Source organism: Aethalodelphis obliquidens, unplaced genomic scaffold, assembly GCF_003676395.1.
Source record: "Aethalodelphis obliquidens isolate GAN/ISIS:26980383/991018 unplaced genomic scaffold, ASM367639v1 scaffold13, whole genome shotgun sequence".
Classification (NCBI taxonomy): Eukaryota; Metazoa; Chordata; class Mammalia; order Artiodactyla; family Delphinidae; genus Aethalodelphis; species Aethalodelphis obliquidens.
Genome location: NW_020837957.1, coordinates 37,439,236 through 37,461,242, shown reverse-complemented (window position 1 = coordinate 37,461,242; position 22,007 = coordinate 37,439,236). Strand labels below are relative to the sequence as shown.

General features: G+C 32.7%; 1 protein-coding gene across 2 annotated transcripts in view; it reads left to right on the top strand.

Moving 5' to 3' along the window:
- Positions 1–22,007, top strand: part of COL11A1 (collagen type XI alpha 1 chain) — a 195,323-nt gene that overhangs the window by 94,356 nt on the left and 78,960 nt on the right. For both annotated transcript variants that reach the window (XM_027114503.1, XM_027114504.1), the window contains exons 25-36: positions 1,704–1,757; positions 2,858–2,902; positions 5,005–5,058; positions 5,139–5,183; positions 9,198–9,251; positions 10,856–10,963; positions 13,918–13,971; positions 19,179–19,232; positions 19,366–19,410; positions 19,544–19,597; positions 19,713–19,757; positions 21,260–21,313. In XM_027114503.1, coding sequence (XP_026970304.1) covers positions 1,704–1,757; positions 2,858–2,902; positions 5,005–5,058; positions 5,139–5,183; positions 9,198–9,251; positions 10,856–10,963; positions 13,918–13,971; positions 19,179–19,232; positions 19,366–19,410; positions 19,544–19,597; positions 19,713–19,757; positions 21,260–21,313 — 666 coding nt within the window. The remainder of the gene's footprint in view (positions 1–1,703; positions 1,758–2,857; positions 2,903–5,004; positions 5,059–5,138; positions 5,184–9,197; positions 9,252–10,855; positions 10,964–13,917; positions 13,972–19,178; positions 19,233–19,365; positions 19,411–19,543; positions 19,598–19,712; positions 19,758–21,259; positions 21,314–22,007) is intronic.

The window sequence follows — 22,007 nt, the reverse complement described above, 5'->3', positions numbered from 1 at the left end:
GACTTTGACGATATGGCTACAGATCTGGATTCATTTATATTGCAATTCTGTGATGTATTAACATTAGTTAATTACTCAAGCTCTTTGATGCTGATATTTCATGGAATTGCTTGAGACTTAAAATGGATACTATACATATAAATATATTATATATATATATTGCTTAACATAGTGCATAGAGACACAATAAATTATAACTATTTTATTAAAATCTAAAATATGGCATTCATTCATTTAACTTTGTCCCCATTCCTGTAGGGAGACACCAAGCAGTTAAGAAAGCAGACAAAATATTGTACTGTCATGGAGCTTCTATTTTAAAAAAGATGGATTGATTTTAACTTGATTAAAAAAATCATCCTATAGTACAAGAGTTTTAGTGTTTCTCATCTACCCTTAAATATATAGCAACAACATAAAATCCATGTAGTATTGTACACAAGGTCATGGTCTTAGAAATATATCTGCTGATAATAATAATTACTGGAATAGTTTTGCCTTTGTAATCTACATTTTATTTTGAAGAAATAAGACTATTTACTGAGAGAGAAAAAATGATTTGAGTGAAAGGCAAAATACTGCCATTAAAAAAAACAGGTTTTATAACAATTGTTTCATAATGTTAGATTACTTAACTGTATATGACTTTGCAGAGTGGTGAAGGGAATTGAATCTTTTAAATCCTGTAAATGAGATGCAATTAAATTCAGTTATAAAGTCCAGATTTTCAACTTAAAGGTTACCTTTATTTTTGTGTGTTGTTCCATAGTGATTTAAGTGAGACTTTCTTGTTAAGTGATTTAAGTGAGGCTTTCTAGTTAAATTCTGTACTATTCATGTATATGAATACAATGCTTTTTCTAAATACTTTCTAAGAATGGAAAAATCCTCCTACATCCAGCATCTAGGATTGCTGATATATCCTTGCCCTTTTAATTGTTTCTAAATTCTGGCTAATGACTTGACCAGTAAGCAATAATGGCTTAGGCTCTGAAGACTTGATAAAATTAATTATTCTAAGCAGAAAGCCAATTTTTCTCCCATTGAAGGGTCTACTTCTTGTAATAGTCATTCTTAGCATGTTCCAACCTTACCAATGATCAAATTAAATGAGATTTGAAATCCCCTGTGATTAAACACAGATTAATCTGTTGAATAAATAGTTACTGAAGTACAGTTGATTTACAATGTTGTATTAATTTCTACTGTACAGCAAAGTGATTTAGTTCATTCTTTTTCATATTCTTTTCCATTATGTTTTATCACAAGGTATTGAATATAGTTCCCTGTGAATTGGCACTTATTAACATCATTGCTGGAAATAGCCAATATTTGCTTTTTCAATGATATAAATCAATGTATATTGATTGTATATTGACCTATATTGTTTTCCTTTTTATTCTATAAGTTCCAGTTTATTGTGGTATGCAAAAACTAACTTGTTAATTTAAAAAGACACATTTAGGACTATTAAGCAGTATGAAAACTTGCATGTCTCTGACAGATGTTAAATTTGGTTTTCATCTATCTTTATATACCATTTCTTCTACATAATATGTTAAAAAGTATTCAGATGTTTGTTGCTTGAAAGCCAGTGACTCAAGTTAAGAATTTTATTGGCTGTATATCACTATGTACAAAGCCAGACTTTTCATTATTTTCAATTTTTAAGTGAAAAATATTCTTTTTCTCTATTTGATTAGGGACCACAAGGAAAACCAGGGCTTGGAGGACTCCCTGGTGCTGATGGGCCTCCTGTAAGTAATAATTACCTGGTCATTAAAATTTCTATATGTTATTTGCAAAAATAGATTTTACATGTGCTTTAGAAGTGATTGTAAGAATTCAGTAATAAAAGCAGTAGAGCCAATAATTAAACATTGATCTCTCTAAAATGCTATTTCATCATGCCACTTCCATATTGCAAACTCTTTAAGGAGCTCCCAGTGGGCTTTGGACCACCCTAGGCCAGAATCTCATATTTTCCTAACACTCACTTTTCTCTTAGCGTGCTTTACATTTTCTATTGCTATACCTTTTGTTATGTCCTTTTCTTTTCATAGAAAACACTTTTCCATTCTCTCTTCCTTTTCAAAGAACATGTTTCTTGAGAGTCCAGGTGAAATTCCTCACCTTTTGTAAGTTTCCTCAGACATCTTACATGAAAATTCCTCTGCCTTCAGGGATTCCCTACTTTTCTAGAAATATAGCAGTGTTTATTATATCTTATCACATAGTAATAAATAATGTAATTATGTAATCTCCACAGTTGTTATTTTTTTCTCTTCAAACTACTTACTCAGAGCTAGGGTACAAAAATTTTCATTCTGCAACTAGTTGTTTTCATTGAGTATATTTGTTGTGGAGCTGTATGTTTTTATGCAATATTTAGTGACTCTCGATAACTTGATTACAAACACCATTAGTGTTTATGATGTTGCAATATTTTAAAATATATATCCACGTATTTTAGTTGCTTTTTAAAGATGTGTGTATGATTATTTGATCAATATGCAAAATAGAAGTTAGATTGAAACACCTTTATGTAATACTCTAAATGAGACTGGGGTTGAATTGTTGATGAATAATATGTGTTATGTGCTTTTCCCAAGCTCTCGCTCAAGTGTATTATGTAGTTGATGAAACTTATACCCATGCAATATAAACTTACTATGTTTCTTTCCAAATGCCACAGTTTCCAGTGTTATTTAAAGCCATATACACTGATGCAAAATGTGCAATATATTTTGAAACATAAAGAGTAAAACCTCAACAGATGGGAAAAAAGGGAACAATTTCATAATATAAATTACCATTAATATTGCATCTCACCAGTCTATATTTTTAATAAATGTAGGGTCATCCTGGAAAAGAAGGCCAGTCTGGAGAAAAGGGTTCTCTGGTATGTTACAAAGTATCCATTTAAATATTGTCACCTTATCCCCTAGAGAAAATGCCTTACTTTGATCATTTCTATGATATATATATATGCGTGTCTGTGTGTGTGTGTGTGTATATATATATATACATCATATTCTTCGATGATCATTTAGGGATATGAATATTGGAAACTAAGTGCCAGAAAATAGTTATTCACTACCTGTAATATGTCTTTACTCTCAAAAGAATTTTTGCTAGCATTTAGATATAAATCATGTTTCTATAGTTGCTTTTTATTTAGGGTATAAAAAAGATGTGTCTTAGATAACTTTTAATTTTGCATTGGCAATTTGATCAATTAGACTAGCATTCTCTGTTTTTCTAAAAATATTCTCATGATAAGAAATAAATCCACATTCTGCCTATGTAGTATATGTGGAGTAAATGACCATAAGTAATAATAATGAAATTGGACAAGAACTACTGAATATCATTAAAGTGTTTATGTCACTTGAATTTTATCTGTACTTATTACTTTCTGATAACCTTTACATAAGAGGAGACTAAATTGTAAGAGCAATGATTATCAAAATATCTAAATAAAATAACAAAATAAAAGCTTTCAATGTTAATACTATTTTGGATTACAGTAGCAGGGTAAGATCATTTTTATTTAGAGTAGCTAATTTTGGATTCTTATTAAAATAGTCAACATTACTATTGTATAATATATACTATTGTATATCATACATTATTTCCTTTAGGTAGACTAGTGAAATGAAGCCAGCCATGGAAAATATATAATTTTGATCATATTCTTGATGATGTGAATGCAATAAATTTTTTTAACATCCTTTATTGGAGTATAATTGCTTTACAATTGTGTGTTACTTTCTGCTGTATAACAAAGTGAATCAGTTATACATATACATACATATATCCCCATATCTCTTCCCTCTTGCATCTCCCTCCTTCCCAACCTCCCTATTCCAGCCCTCTAGGTGGTCACAAATCACTGAGCTGAACTCCCTGTGCTATGCAGCTGCTTCCCACTAGCTATCTATTTTACATTTGGTAGTGTATATATGTCCATGCCACTCTCTCACTTTGTCCCAGCTTACCCTTCCCTCTCCCCATGTCCTCAAGTCCATTCTCTATGTCTGCATCTTTATTCCTGTCCTACCCCTAGGTTCTTCAGAACCTTTTTTTTTTTTTTTTTTTTTTTAGATTCCATATATATGTGTTAGCATATGGTATTTATTTTTCTCTTTCTGACTTACTTCACTCTGTATGACAGACTCTAGGTCCATCCACTGCACTACAAATAACTCAATTTATTTTCTTTTTATGGCTGAGTAATATTCCATTGTATATGTGTGCCACATCTTCTTTATCCATTCATCTGTCGTTGGACACTTAGGTTGCTTCCATGTCCTGGCTATTGTAAATAGAGCTGCAATGAACGTTGTGGTACATGACTCTTTTTGAATTATGGTTTTCTCAGAGTGTATGCCCAGTAGTGGGATTGCTGGGTCATATGGTAGTTCTATTTTTAGTTTTTTAAGGAACCTCCATACTGTTCTCCATAGTGGCTGTATCAATTTACATTCCCACCAACAGTGCAAGAGGGTTCCCTTTTCTCCACACCCTCTCCAGCATTTATTGTTTGTAGATTTTTTTATTATAGCCATTCTGACTGGTGTGAGGTGATACCTCATTGTAGTTTTGATTTGGAATGTAATAAGTTTAATGCTAGTTTTTGGTTAGAAATTATTTATCCTTTTGGCTAGCCTATAATTGTTTATTGTAGACATTGAAGACATCAGATTTTTTCAGGCTTAGAAAAACAGTTATTAATTATATAATTACTTATATTATTTCACATATTCATAATATTTATCTTACTTTTTGCATGAATATATAAATTTGGAGTAGGTAAGGCTCATCACATGATTTGTTCATGATATCTGACTTTAGACACAAATGATAAAGTACCAAAGAAATCTTAACCAGAAGTAGAAAAATACCATGTTCTTATAGATTATTTGGTAAAATTATAGTATGTTGTGAGTGAGAGGCACTTTCAGTGCATTATGTATTTAAATTGCAATGGGTCTTTTTCAGGGTCCTCCTGGTCCACAGGGTCCCATTGGCTACCCTGGTCCCCGAGGAGTAAAGGTAAATATTATTTTTTCCTACATTATTTAATTTCAATGTAAAATATTATAGTTATTTAATCCTTCTAATTTATTCCATAGGGAGCAGATGGTGTCAGAGGTCTCAAGGGCTCTAAAGGTGAAAAGGTAAAACATAATTTATTTAGGTGATTTTAATTGCTATATACCTATTGTATAAAAAATTTAAGTTTATTGAACAGATATTCCATTTCTCAAATATATTGAGTGATTACTTATGTACCAAACAATGCAAGTCTAATTTTGTACTCTATATCCTGGAAACTTTAGAGGTCTTATATCCTCAGGTGATGACTACATTATTTAAAAAAAAAAAAAAAAAAAAAAGCTATGTCATAAACAGAATCAATCCTGCATCCCTTTTTTTCTTACATGTGTTTAACTTTTCTAAATTATAAGTTGGCCTTATGATTGGTTTGTTATGCTTGGATTAGATCCAGTTATATGTATAACAGAGGAATGTTTATTCCATTTTTTTCTCTACTAAAATCCCCAAATTTTATAAATTGAAATGAAGTGCAAAATATGAAAGTTAGAAGTAACATGAATCAACTGGGGGAACAGGAAGACTACATATGTGATACTGCATGCACAGCAAAAGCTTTAATAAGAAGGAAATTAAGATTAAAGCCAAGTAAAGGTGGCTGAAAGAATATGCATTCTTTTAAAGAGTGCTGATAGTTTAATTTGATGAAGAAAACAAAATTGAGATTTTTTTCATGTAAATGTTTAACATTAAATGTATAGCTCCCAAATCCTTCAATGATTGTGTTGAAATGGAATAACATTACTCAGAATCACTATTGCATTAATTCTTACTATATTTCATTTTATAAAACAAAGTTAAGTATAAAATGTTGGTAGATTTGGTGAGAAATATATGCAATACACATTTTGATTTCAAGGATTACTGTTTATTCCCACAGTCATAATATTATCAAAAACACCTTGAATAGATTTGATATCAGTAAGGAATAGATAACAAGAAGGGATGGACTTATTATATACATTATATTTTATTTTTCTGAAAAGAATAAATAGGTTACATACTGAGGCACTGTCAAAGTATGCAACTATATTGACAATTCTACTGTGTGAAAAAATGTCATGCACTTAAATCAAAGCTACTTTGATTTGAATCCCAATTCATCTTGGTCATCACAGATGAACTTCAGGGTATAGTGTCTTACTGAGCTAGCACAATGGTAGTTTGGACAGTGTTGAACTTGTAATTACTTGCAAGTTGCCTATGCAAAAAAATATATTGTCTCAGTTTGGAATTTGGAATCTCAATTTTTATTGGTAATACATTTAAATATCAATTCAAATTGTTTCTCTGGAATTAGTGCCCACAAAGGATTTTTAGGGAGGGCAGTGTTTAAAGGAAAGGCATTTAATTGGTGTGGGAAAGTTGTGAACTTTTAGGAAAGGGGGATAGTAGCAAATGACAAAGGAAAATAAAATTATAGATGATGAGATATATGAGGAAAAACCTACTCAGGAAAAAAATAAATATATATTGCTTATATGTAGGAAAACAATTTGAGATTATTGGTTATTTTGTTTTTCTGAGTATATATTATAATTGACCATTTATCTCATAAGAGATGAAGAAGGAAGTTGAAATTATTTTCTTTTATGAATAACAATATTAATTAATTAACCAAAAGTGAAATACCAAGTTAGTACCCTAACTAGAATAAAATTCTCCATTGTTTAGACTCAGATTTGTTCCTTAGAACTTAAGCAACATAATCCAGTTAACCAAGTGGCACAGGTGAATTCCTTTTTTTACATGTTTTCTAAAAATCTGTCTACTTTTTAAAAATGTTAATTCAGACTTGATAATTTAAGGACTGGAAATCTTAGTAGCTTGAAAGTGTTATTTGTTTTAAAAATGTCACTTATTGTAAGGATATTCTTAATAACTTGAGTCATCTAATGTATTTTTAAATTGCAAATGTATTGAAAACAAAGTTTTGACAGAAATATCATCTAGTCCACTATATGCTCTCTTAAAAAACAAATCTCTCCCGGACAAAATATCCTAAAAACTGTTACTGATTTTAGACATAGAGTGCAGTATTTTTTTAAACTAAACTTGGCAACTGTGTAATTGCCTTTCTCTCTAGGGAGAAAGTATTGAAGATACCAGTCAATAGGAAGTTAGGTGGTCATTTTCAGCTTTTACTCCTCTGCTATTGCACAATTGCATTCAGTGCAGAGAGAATCCTAATTCCACAAGGCTACTTTGTGGCCAGAAAGTTGAAAACATTATGCTTGTGTCAAAACTTTTAGACCTGTCAGAATTCTTATGTTTAGATAGGATATCAGATTGGATTCCTTTTCCAAGTCTAAGTCTCATATATCCATCATAACCTGATATTTTCTGGACCTTAGCATACCTTACCAAACTAGCACTGAGGCAAGGATGGTTCCAAATGTACATTCAATAAATGTTTATTAAATATCATGATTTTTGAGGGTCAAAATGTACTAGGCACTGGAGATTCAGAGGTTAATTAGGCATGATTCTTGGTTTTGACCATTTAATAGAAAGAAAGAGACCTATGATCTATTAAGTGCAGGATGTTATCTTATAATGCTAAATGTTCAGTGGGGCACACAGGACAAAGAGGTTAATTTTAAGGGGGAAATATTGAGGTCATGGAAAACTTCATAGCAGAATCATGAACTAAATCCTAAAAGAAGAGGAAAGTATCACCAGGTAGACAGAGAAGGAAAAGGATTTGCAGATGTGTGTGTATGTGTAAGTAGTTAACCAATGCAAGAATTACAAATGGAAATACAGGTAATTCAGTTTTTCTAAAATCAGTGTGTTGGATGGAAGTAGAGAGGAGATTTAAGACCAAAGATAAGACTATAGAGGTGAACAAAGCCTAGATCATGGTAGGAAGGAGAGGGGGGATGGCAGCTTATATTCATCATTAGCACTTTGGAACCATTGAAGTATTTTAAAGCAAAACTGACGTGATCAGTTTTATGTTTTGTAGAGCTCATTTGGTAGCAGGATGTGGAAGTGTAGGAACTAATCTTCTCAGCTCTGTTCTCAGACTTGGCCTGACATGCCTTTTTCTCAAACTCTGCAAGTCAATTAGTGCTATTGAATACATGAATGCTTATTCTCCAACTACTAATTAAGGTACCAACTGCCCCCTCAAATCTCCAGATTCACTTCTTACCTCACCAGAACCAGCACCAGCACAGCACATCATCATCATTATCATCATCCTCATGTCTTTCTTCTCTAAACACCCATTCTATTCCACCTGTACCAAAATTAATACAAATTATTGGTAAAACAAAAACTTCAAACTATTCCACAATACTCTGAACAGAGTTGTTGCTCAATTAATGCTATTGAATACATGAATGATTATTCCTTAGGAATTTAAATTTTTTCTTGAAATTAAGAGACAGGAAGGTTATTGATGAAGCTTATTTCTTAAAAGTCTGCATATAGTAAAAATGACAGGAAATATTTTCATAGTCAAAATTTCTCCTCTCTTTGCTAAAGGATACCCAGTTTTCAGCATCATTTGTTTGTGCATATGATGTGATGATAAGCAATCTCTATTTACACGTTAAGGATAATATTAATTTGCTTATTCTTCACCTGAAGAGAGATTGTAATTAGAGAACAAGTTGAGTCAGAAGACATTTACCTAAAGCACAGGAGACAAAATGAATGATATAAAATTCTTAGTTATATATCAGTAAATTAAAGACATTTTATTTGGTTGTCCAGAGTTCTTGTAATCCAAAGTTAATATAATTAATTAAATTTTTACTTTTTCTTTGTTCAAATAACATAGGATACATTTTGTTATAAGAAAATGGTTATTCCCCCCTATAAGATAGAGAAGATTCAATGGACACATTTGTGAAAACTTTTCTGTTAACTTAGAGGCATTAATTATGGGAAAATGGGAGGATACTGGGGATAAAGGGTTAAAATAGGGAAGAGGAGGTTTCACAACTAAGGTACTTATTTCTCAGAACAATTTTTCCTAATTACCAGTACTCATAATTTGCGTAGTCATATTTTAGATTCATAGAAACAATTGATTAAACACTTGTTTTATTACTTATACTTTTTAGGGTGAAGATGGTTTTCCAGGATTCAAAGGGGACATGGGTCTTAAAGGTGACAGAGTAAGTAGAAAGAAATTTGTACTAATACATACATTTGTGTGTTTCTTCTTATAATTAAATATTGCAAACACAGGATAAATAAAAATGTACTACCCGTGATATTTTTCACTTCCATTTTTATATGAAGATTAGGTGTTTAATTTTTGTAGAGATAATATAGTATCAGTTGTTTTGTAGATGTTATCTTAAATCTCTATATGTCCCAGAACATCCATAGTTTTATATATATATATAATATATATACATAATATATAGTATATTATATATATGGTATTATTGTTTACAGATATTTTCTAAAATTATGATCAAATTGTTTTACATAATTAATTCAATAGATTTGTTTTAAATTTTGTTCACATATAGTGAGCTATGCTGCCTGGCAGCTCTATCTGCAACTTTTATGAATGTTCACTATATAGTTGTCTTGAATTTTTGAATGTAGAAATAGTACACTGTTTTTCTGTTAATGAGTACTTTGAAAACAAAATTGTGTCACCTAAAGTAAATTAAATTTTATTGGGAAGATTTATTTTATAACTAGTATAATAGTATCTAATAAATTTAAGCAAAAAAGGATACTATAGAATATTGATTTTCCTAAAATGCACAGAAAGCCTGTGTCCGGGATAGGGGCAATAACTTACACATTCCAGTTCCTAATACCTTAAATGCGAAAGCCAAGTTTAAAACAGAGACATTTTTCTTGTGTTCCAAACGGTGATTTCTAAAGTTGCTATCATCTGGGAGGAGCAATTATTTTCCCTATTACCCTGATAGGTTCTCAGGCTGGTGCCCTGTAAAATTAGACTGACACAAGACAGATGAACAAGAGAAAAGTAAACAGAAGTTTGCTAGCATATGTATCATGATTATACATGGGAACACGCAGTGACGAGTAACTAAATAGAGTGGTTACAACTGGGGCTTGTATAGCATTTTAACAAAGGAACAATACATTTTGAGCAGGGAAAGGACTTCGAGTTTCTAGTACTGTAAATTGTGGGAAGGCAGATATATGGGAAACTGATGGTATATAAAGGCTAGTTGTAAAGTTTGTTGCATAGGTAGATTCCACTGGTACCTGCTTCTGACTCTGGACTGGTAAGGGTCTAGTTATCACTACTGATTAATTTTTGTCCTTTCTAGTAGAGAGGGGAGGAAAGACACCTTTGCAAATTTGTGCCTTTCTTTTAAGCAAGTATGGGGTGGGTAGAGAACTTTTTTTGTATCCGCTTTTTTTCAATTGCCTTCAGTTCAAAATAATCCTTATGCCACAGTGGCATATTTTGGTGTAGCATATTCAGCCAACCTACGGTGTCTAATTTTGATTCTTATTTTTTTTTCTCTCTCTCTTTCTGCAGCACAATGTATTAAAATTAATTTAATGTAGGGCTTCTGTAGTTTTTCAACTTTCAGACTGCATTGAGTAGTTTATTAATTGAAAGATTGATGAAATCAAATACTTTCAAGCCTCTTTGTCATATGTAATATGTGAGTAAACAAACCAAGAGTTGAAGAATATAAGTTTTTGATAGACTATAATTTCTGCCATTCAGTCTCCAAGATATTTTAAATTACAAGAACGTTGTTACTCTGTGTTTCAGGGGGAAGTTGGTCAAGTAGGTCCAAGAGGAGAAGATGGCCCTGAAGGCCCCAAAGGTCGAGCAGGTCCGACCGGAGACCCCGGTCCTGCTGGTCAAGCAGGAGAGAAGGTTAGGGAGCAACTTTAAATTCACAGGTCCTCTTGTAGATGATGCTTCACTGTGATTTTAGGGTGTTTTTAATCACCTGTGATGTAAATCTAGAGGGTTTTATTGAATTTCAATTTTTTGAATTTCAGTTTCATATCCATATTACTACTTAGAAGTATAATCGTGAGACGGGCACATTTATCCTCTTTCACTCTTCCTTATTTTCTAGTCCCTTCTGCTTCCATTGGCCATGTAGAATCAACCACTCTTAATGCTCTTCTATATTAAAAGTGCAGAATTTGAGCGTGATTAATGAAGGCTGAAAGAACCAATCAAAGATGGTTTGCTTATTATTTTTGAACAACTTGAATCATCTTTGGCCCTCAAACCAAAATGTCCTTTTTCCACTCTTACCACATTAACATATATTTTTACAGGATAAATGTTTTAAAAAATACTGATGTTCAGGCCAAACTTGAAAAGGTTTTAATTTTAATCTGGGGTTAACTCAAGCACCACTATGTTTTAAAATATCCCCAGATAATATTAATATTAATTGCTTTAAGAGCCACTGGGCTATATGCATAATGTCAAAAAATATTTGCAATCATTATACTTACATTTAGATAGGATATTAGGCAACATTAAAATTATACCTTCGTAGAATATTTAGTGATATTGTAAACGTCTTATAATGAACCTGAAGTTAAATTAAGACAAAACTAGAAATATCTATGACAAATGCTTTCCGATTATATACACTGAAGGAAAATATAAATAATAATTATCTCTAGGTGATATAAATCAAATGATTTCCATTTTTTTGTAAATATGACTATTCTCCAATTTTTATAGTGAGCATGCCATTATTCTATAAATATGGAAATTCCATGCTATGTAAGAAAATTGTCATCTCTGCCCCTTACCATCCTATCCCAGAAGGAAAATATATAAGGATTGTATAAGAATTGTGACTAGACAAATAAAAAATAATTTCCTCATGTCATTATGAGTCATCTGATATCGTAGTTCTTCTACAGTTTCATACTCTCAGTTGTGGCTTGTAAACTGATTAATAATGTCATTGTGTTTAGGCAACGGAGGGAAAAGATAGGATTGGGGAAATAAGGGCTTACAAGGCCTATGACCCTTCTACTTAAAGTGTTCACTTGCCAATAGTTAAGGATACTCTAGGACCTTCCTCTTTTCTCAACCCCACTATATTCTGTGTAAATGGTCCCACAAACTATTCTGAGGCATCAGGACTTTACCCCGCAGTGCTTCATCTTTCACCTTTCATTAGAATTTTCCCTTCTATTGAAGTTGCTTATCACCGCACTGAAAATACAAAGAAATTTTCTGTCTGGATTTATTTTTAAATGACTCTAAAATGAATGAACTTACATTCTAATGTAGTATTAACATAGACTACAAAAGTTTTCTGATAATAATTAGAGAATTTAATTAACCTTGAAATCAGTAGCATAAAACAAGCTGTGATAACTTACTCTATCCAAGGGGACATCATTATAAGTATGCTTCTTAAGGCTTGTTTGAATGTTTTCCATCTGAAGACTGCTTACCTATGCAGTGTTGATCATGAATCAGACAACTGTTTAGTTCAACCTATAATAACAAGGTCATAAACTATATTCTTAACTTCTTGCCTTGCTTCATCCAGTAAAATATTTATTCTTTCATAAAATCCTGCTCATCTATTAATGTTATATATATAGTAATTTGAACTTGTTTGTTTTTATTCTTATTTCATTTAAATGCACATGGGAAATAATGATACTGTGTGTCTGTTAATGTTTAAGACTTTGATAAATAATATTTTATATATGAAATGTACTTTCATAAGATCTTAAAGAAAATGTCACAGTAAAATTCCACAAACATATTTTATTCAATTCATTTATTTTAATTTTATTTTCTCTCTACTCATGTTTTTAATTCAATGCTTTGCACAAGGGGCCAATTTTGTTAGTTTAGCATTTTAAACCTCTTAGTATTTGTTATACAACTTTGGGCTTCACTGTAATTTATCATGTTTCAGCACTATCAGATTGAGAGGTAATCTCATTGCACTGGAAGAAAATAGCTGCATATTCAAGTTCCCACCTGTAGGAATTAACACTCCACAAAAATCATTATTTAGCTATATCTCTCACCATTTGGTATTTATTAACCCAATTTATTCAGACATTTGAATAAAAGAAGAAACTTTGCTCGAAAATCAGGTTCAGGGCTTCCCTGGTGGCGCAGTGGTTGAGAGTCCACCTGCTGATGCAGGGGACACGGGTTCGTGCCCCGGTCCGGGAAGATCCCATATGCCATGGAGCGGCTGGGCCCGTGAGCCATGGCCGCTGAGCCTGCGTGTCCGGAGCCTGTGCTCTGCAACGGGAGAGGCCACAACAGTGAGAGGCCCACGTACCGCAAAAAAAAAAAAAAAAAAATCAGGTTCAAATTTCTTAGTATAGTTATTTAAACTTTCCTTACTTAGCAAAAAAAATGTTAACTTATGATTGCTTGCTTTATATTTACAGTGAGAAATGAAATAATTTTATCAAATAGATTACCTTTAGTTGGAATGGTAAGATCTACATGCAGTTCTAACTACATCCATTAATTTTAAATAGTATTTAATGTTCATAAAACTTAGATGATTTCTTAGCATATTCTTTAGCTCACAAACAGTCCTAGAATTCTTTTTACTCAGTGTTCTATGTCACTAAAGAAGGCACTGTCACTTAGACAACAGAGGTTAAGTTAGTGAACATTATAGCATTAGCAACATTTTTTTCCCTATTCAAATTAAGAAATATAACGAAAGTAAAGAATGGCAAAAACTTGCAAATCTTCCTTTCAAATGTGCAAATATGTGGTTCTAACTTCTAGAAAAATGACTAAAAGCATCATTTAAACTTAATTCATCTTAGAATTGATTATTATTATTATTATTTTAACTTTAGGGGAAACTTGGTGTTCCAGGATTACCAGGATATCCAGGAAGACAAGGTCCAAAGGTAAAATAATTAGCTTGATTTTTACAGTTTATCAGCCTTTTGTAGATACACTTAAAATTAATCATCTATGGTTACCTTTCAGTTTGTAATATAGAGATGATGAATCCTTAAAATATAATCTTATAAGGGAAAGTCAGAGGCAGTGTGGGCACCTGGAGTGCAGAGAGTTCATAGATCTTAGGTGATTTTTGATTGGAGTATTTTAGAGACAGACTCATGAAAGGAAGGCACAGTCAGCCACTTCCTTGTAAGTGGAATAAGGACTATTCCAGGGCAGTATATTAATATATATAGAAGCTTTAAGTAGATGACAGGTGATGGATAATAGCTTTTGATTTCCTTTCTGGTACCCTGAAGGTTTGAATGACCACATATTTTTTTTAAAGGAAGAATGACTCTTCTTTCATCCTCTTTATTTTCCCTCATTTCCACAGAACTTGTTTCCTAGGGCTACTGTAACAAATCACCACAAACTTGGTGACTTAAAACAATGGAAATTGACTTTGTTACAGTTCTAGAGGCCAGAAATCTAAAATCCAGGTGTCAGCAGGCCCATGCTCCCTCCAAAAGCCCTGTGGGAGAATCTGTCCTTACCCCTTCCATCTTCTGGTGGCCCCAGTCACTTTTTGGCTTGTGTGCAATCTCCAACCCCTTCTCCACACGGATTTTTTTCTGTGTCTGTATCGTCTCTTCTTATAAAGACACTTGTCATTGGATTTAAAGACCACTTGGATAATTCAGGATATTCTCATTTCAAGATCCTTAATTTAATCACATCTACAAAGACCGCTTTTTCCAAATAAAGTAATATTTGCAGATTCTAGAACATTTGGATATTAGATATATCTTTTGCAGGGGCACCATTCAACCCATGCACTCAATGCACTCAAATTCTACTTTTGACTATTTGAAATATACATATTTTAAGCAAAAAGAAGTTTTAAAAATACATGTTTACTTTGGTGTACTAATTTTCCTTGAGCTAATTATAAAACTTTGCTAAGGCTGCATTTGATGTATTGACTAGTTACATTAAACGGTTAAATGATTTAATATGTAAATTTTGGTTCTTAATATTAAGGTAATTATATGCACATGAGATTATCTATCTATTTATCTATTATTTATTTACCTATATCTTTGTCATCTATCTATCCCTGTTCGATCCATTCAGGCTAGACAGGTTTAGTATATAAGAATACATCCTGGGGGGTTTCCCTGGTGGCGCAGTGGTTGGAACTCTGCCTGCTGATGCAGGGGATACGGGCTCGTGCCCCGGTCCGGGAGGATCCCAAGTGCCGCGGAGCGGCTGGGCCCGTGAGCCATGGCCGCTGGGCCTGCGCATCCGGAGCCTGTGCTCCACAACGGGAGAGGCGGCGGCAGTGAGGGGCCCACGTGCCGCAAAAAAAAAAAAAAAAGGATACATCCTGGGCTTCCCTGGTGACGCAGTGGTTGAGAGCCCTCCTGGCGATTCAGGGGACACGGGTTCGTTCCCCGGTCCGGGAAGATCCCACATGCTGCGCAGCGGCTAGGCCCGTGAGCCATGGCCGCTGAGCCTGCGCGTCCAGAGCCTGTGCCCCGCAACGGGAGAGACCACAACAGTGAGAGGCCCGCGTACTGCAAAAAAAAAAAAAAAAAAAAAAAGAATACATCCTGGTTGGGGATAATAATCCCCAAATATATATTTATTAATGTTTCACAGATAAACAATGAGAGACAAAAATATCCTCCCTCCTGACTAATGTGAACTGCATGAACTTGTGACTCATCATCATGTGGCAACGGTATTTTAGGCTTGCTATGTGGTTTTGTCCTATAATATTTCACTGAATTTCTAGAATATATTTCCTTGTATGCTAGGAGGTAATTGAGCCTTTCTAAAATAAGATTCATTTAATCTATGATTTTAAAATAATGCAAGCATCATTTATATGTTTCTGCCTGCATTTAGAACACTGATTAATAATTTTTACCTTTTAAATACTGTCTCTAATACATTGTCCTGTCACCTAGTTACCTGCCTTTCAAATGTCAAGCATTTTAACAAGTGCTTTGAGTAAAAGAAGATATTTACTTCATAACCCACAACTTTAAACTATTCGTAGATTATTTGGTAAATTTTTTATCTAATTACTAAATTGAATTGCAATGTGGTAGTGTTTAGATTTAAAAGTGGAAAACTTTTTTTACATGTTACATGAATGAGTACAATTTTCTATTAAGTGTTTATTTGACATTTTTATCTTTTTCTGTTTTTCCTAAGTCAATCCTCTATTCAATATTCATTGACTTATTTTTATTTACAAAATGGGCCAGAATGACTAGAGAGAAATATTTCTTCCTAGAGGAATCAAACATTTTATTTTTACCCTTTAACCTAAATGTCTGAAATTTTGGTCTTTATTTTTTTCTATTACTTTTCTTCATAACTATTTTCTATGGTCAAAAACATTTATGTTTCTCAGTTCTAAAACAAAAAAATGATGGATGCATCAAAGATCAAAGATAGTTTCATATTTTTCCTATGTGGAAGCCAATGAATTTTGAATAGATTTAAGTCTTTTTTGTACTAAAAATGAAATTCGGCTGCCAATCCCTTTCAAGCAATTTAAGGACTATAATTAGGCAATATAATTTATCCAATATCTTACTAGTAATATAAACCATACTGAGTATTTAAAAGATGCACTGCCATATGCACTATAAAATGATAGCTATTTCAAAAAGTAAAATCTATTTTAAGGTAGGATTCATTTATATTTAAAACAATTTAACATAATTTTGAAATTTTCAGTTCACTGAAAGAGCCAATTTCACTATTAACCTTTGACTTTTTGGCCTTTTGTTGGCTGTTTATTTTTTCCATTTAAAAGCAGATAATGTCTTTTCATGGAAACTGTATATTTTGGTGATAATTTTTATGTGAGAAAAGAAGAAGAATATGCCCATATATTACAAACTGTTTAGTTGGTGGATTGGACATTTTTGTCTATTTCCCATAAATTTCTAAGAGCAGAAACCATGTAAGAAAATAAACTTATTAAACGTGAAATTGATGCATAAGAGCAATTTATTTGAATGGAGTCTCTATAAATGTGTTTGTGTTCCACTCAGGACAGATGAATATTTGTCCTCAAATTGAATTTGATAGAAGTGAATTACTTTCATATTGGATTATTTGTCAAATTCCTAGAGTAGTCACATAGTAATATTCTACCAGGTATAACTAACTGATTCTCTCTCGAGAAAGAGAAAAGGCTTTGAAAGCCCTTCAAAAAATGTCATTTGCAGACATTTTCCCCCATTGTGTGAGTATTACATGTCCTAAAAATTGTCCTCAGGTTGATCACATAGTGGTCTCTATAAGCATGAATTAGAATATATTGCTAAACAGGTCCTAAAATGAAGTTTAGCAGCTCATACTAAGTTTTGTCCATCAAATCCCGTAAGGCTTCATATAAAATTTTCCTGACTTGTGGAGGAAATATAAATTATAACATCCATTCTGTACGTTTCACCTGGGGAAATTGCAGGGTCCAGGAATGCAATGCCAGAGAGTCTGTCTCAGTATGTCTGCAGTGGGATTTGACAGTCCACACTTTTAGCAGTCACTCCAGATTATTCTGATACAGAGGAAGCATTTATCACTTGGAGAAAGATTACTTTAGGTTAGTTCAATCCAAGTGAGTGTAAACTGAAATAGACTCACAGGCATAGAAAATAAATTTATGGTTACCAAAGGTGAAACAGAGAGGGAGGGATAAATCAGGAGTTTGGGATTAAGAGATACACACTACTACATGTAAAATAGATAAACAAGGACCTACTGTATAGCACAGGGAACTATGTTCAATATCTTGTAAAAACCTGTAATGAAAAGAATCTGAATAAAGAATACAGATATACATATGTGTAACTGATTCACTTTATACCTGAAACTAATACAACATTGTAAATCAAAAACAAACAAACAAACAAAACAAAACACAAAGATGTATTCAAGTCAAAGAAGGCTGTTCCATCTTCCTCAGTGCATGGGGAAGTGTGTAAAATCTGCATGTCTACTACTCTTTGCTAGACATTTAATCCATGCACTGGTTGGAATAGGAAAATAGTGAGTGTTTGGAAATCCCCCCAGCCAACCCCTCCCAAGGTTTCATAGTTATTGGTAAGTTGAGGAGCAAGGATTGAACCCTAATCTGCTCTATTTCGTGATACAATGACAAGGCAAACCAATTACAGTCATGTTCAAAGAAATTTCTCAGCAGATGAAAATCTGGACATAGGTACAAGGTAAAATAGGGGAATCGTATTCCATTTGTAAAATGTAGCTGTTTGTGGATTAAATTACATAATGCTTTTACAGTGCTTATTACATCTTTAAATAATCATTATTTATTGTTAGCTATCGTTATCGTTTTTATACCTTGCTTTCCTTTATTCCGATTTCCTATAAATTTCAAAGTACCTGTAAGATGCAGATGATTGCTCTCATTTTATAGAAGAAAAAACTGTACTCATTATTATACTATAGTAATGTACCCAATTACTTAATTGAATGCATGACAAACATAAGTCTTGAATTTATGTCTTCAGAATCCCACAAACAGATTCTAATGCTGAACTGTCTGACTTAGAGTCTCAGTTAGATCTAACCACATTCAAACATCAAACAGAAAAGATGGAAGAAGATTTTTAGTCTTTATGATTTGACCCAGTTCTAAAGGTGTAAAATACTCAACTAAAAAGTGATAAGTATAAGAATACAATAATGTTAATTCAGGAAAAATATTTTATAAAATTCCTACTTTAATATTTGATTATTCATGCTTGTGAAAAATAAATTTTTTTTCAGAGTTGAAGCAAGTATGTAGAATTATAAGTCAAAAATTTAAAAATTTATTTTATATGAAATGCCCTTGAATTGCTATTTACTAATATGAGAAATGATATATTTGATTAATTAATTTCCTTAAAGTTAAAAACTAAAATGTTTTATCAATTCATGTTTTCAATGCTTCCAGGATTTCAGGTGTCACTGTAAGTTCATTTTTAAATACATAAATGGAGGTTGTATGGTATCTTAAATTATATTTTTGATTTGAATGCTACCAGCTTGTAAGAATCATTGTGTTCCAAAAGACTTTCAGCTTGTGGCTAAAAATGTTAGTTACTGTACTCATTGTTTATTATTTTTATTTTTGTAGGGTTCCACTGGATTTCCTGGGTTTCCAGGTGCCAATGGAGAGAAAGGTGCCCGGGTATGATATACAAGTATATTGTTCTGGACTATCTAATGTAAATGTTCTTACATGAGTACCTATCTCTCAGCACCAGACTCACAATTTACTGTGATATACTGCGTATTGAAACTGTTTGAACTGTCTTTGGCAGGGTGTAGCTGGCAAACCAGGCCCTCGGGGTCAGCGTGGCCCAACGGTAAGTACATTGATTTAAAATATGATTTTCATTTTTCATCTAACTCTCCTATTTTCTTCAAAAATAAAAACTGATCCTGTGCCTTTAGATCTGCTTGGAACTAGATCAATTTCATCTTTGCTCTTATGTGCAGGGTCCTCGAGGTTCAAGAGGTGCGAGAGGTCCCACTGGGAAACCTGGTCCAAAGGTATCATCAGCACTTGTTCCATTTGGGCTTTCCTGTAAGTTCCTCTTCCAGAGGATGGATGTTAACAGAAGGAATCTAAACTGATTTTTTCCGGTTTTTGTGTTGTTATTGCCAGGGCACTTCAGGCGGTGATGGTCCTCCTGGCCCTCCTGGTGAAAGAGTAAGTACGATACAGTCATATCATATAAAGTAAATATTAGTATGTTGCAAATGTTTAAATTTCTGGGAAAAGTTACAGTTACGTGTTTCTGCAAATACATGTACACAGTCATCCATAAAATCTAGTCAGAGTTTTAAAAATTCCTATTCTTTAATTTACTTTCCTACAAAAAGCTTAATCAATTATGTGCTATTAATTTTGTTATAGAAATGAGAGAAATTATATGTCTAATTGGCCTATATCAACTTTTAAACAAAGATAATTGTTTTCTTTTAAATACACATGTAACACCTATGCCTTCTCCTCCACTCCTCTTGCTTTCCATACTGATACTCACTTTGTTCCTGGAGCTGGCAGCAGCTTTATGCTGGTAAAATGCAAGCTACCAGTAGCCATTAAGTCACAATCAATATACATTCAAATCAAGATAAAACATCTATTCCAGTAAATAGGAAAACTATTTAGTAATTTGATTTTCAATTGGTATAAAGTAAATCTAAATATACATAAGTAAGCATGCCCTTTATTTGTTTGTTTGGGGTTTTTTTTGGCAAAATACAGCATTTTTTGTAGCCAGATATTTTAAAAGCTATCCTCTTGATAGTAAATTATTAACTTTATTTTTTATTTAAGTATAAATAAATCCTAACCTAATTGTATTACTTAAGAAATTTTATTTATATTATGTTCCATTTTATATATATTCCTTTTAGGAATATAATTATCATGTTCTGGTCATATAAAGGATTATCTTTCACCATCCTTTTGCTGCGACCAATGTAGTCCTTGTAATAGGGTCTACTTTATGCCTTTTAAAGATATGTAAATCTAAGTGTTGAATAATATAGTTAATTAAGCATCAGGTCAAAAGCAATATTATAAATGTATATTTGGATTTAATGTTAATGAGAATAATTATATAATAATGTTCTTTTCATCTTATCTACAAAAGAAGTTTATACATGAGTAAAATGATAGTGACATCCTCAGAAATAAATACGTTTTAAATATAGAGATTAGCTAAAGGTATCCTCTATGGTCTTTTTGAGATAGTCACTTATTTTTTCTTTTAATTTTGTATGTATGTAGAGTCAGAACATTTATAGAATCAATTTTAAAAATAATTTTTCTTTTTGGGGGCTGTGGACTTGAAATATCCTCCATTTATGGATGTTTGTACCCAGTGTTGAAAGTAGATTATCTACAGGGTTCCTGATACATCCATGTTCTATTCATTTTTAATATGAATTCTAAATATTTACAGTGTTCTTCAGCTAAGACCATTGATGTGATGTGCAGTTTTGAGTAGTGAATAGTGTGGAAGGTCATCCATTTTGCTTTTAAATTACCATAGACTATCTTGTTGTAATGCAATAGTTCTGCCATTATGTTAAAGAAGCTGTATTTTATATTGTTCTTTATCTGTGGAAATAAACTGCAACGTATAAAGATGTATCTTATAAGATATATTCTTAAATTTCCCCACTGCTTTTTCTCTTCAGGGTCCTCAAGGACCTCAAGGTCCAGTTGGATTCCCTGGACCAAAAGGCCCTCCTGTAAGTGTCATGGTTTTTCTTTCTCTTTCTTCATTTGACAGTGTTTTCAAATTTTGAAAGTCATAGCTTTTATATTAAATAATATTTAGGTACACATATGAGTAAAAATTCCTATAAAAACAAAATTGTGCTTAATAATGACAGAGTATGTATTTTCAGCTTATGAAGTTTATCAAATGTTTCTGAATCTAATTTAAATATATCTTACTAAATATTCCTTCAAAGTATATCAAAACTAGAACAACATGAATATTATTCTCTCAACTACTCTTCTACTGCAATGGTTTTTTTTTTTGGTTTTCTTTTGTTTTGTTTTTTTTGTGGTACGTGGGCCTCTCACTGTTGTGGCCTCTCCCATTGCGGAGCACAGGCTCCGGACACGCAGGCTCAGTGGCCATGGCTCACAGGCCCAGCCGCTCCACAGCATGTGGGATCTTCCTGGACCGGGGCACGAACCCATGCCCCCTGCACTGGCAGGCATACCCTCGACCACTGCGCCACCAGGGAAGCCCTGCAATGAATATTATTGACAGCATTAAAAATCATTACTGAATCTTAAATATTTGGTATATCAATTTCTTTTTTAGCTTCCATTATCCAATGTATCCTTCTTCAAAATGTCACTTCCTAAACATCCTCCAACATTCTGACATTACTTATATCACATTAAGTTCTATTTATTTGTGTTTACTAT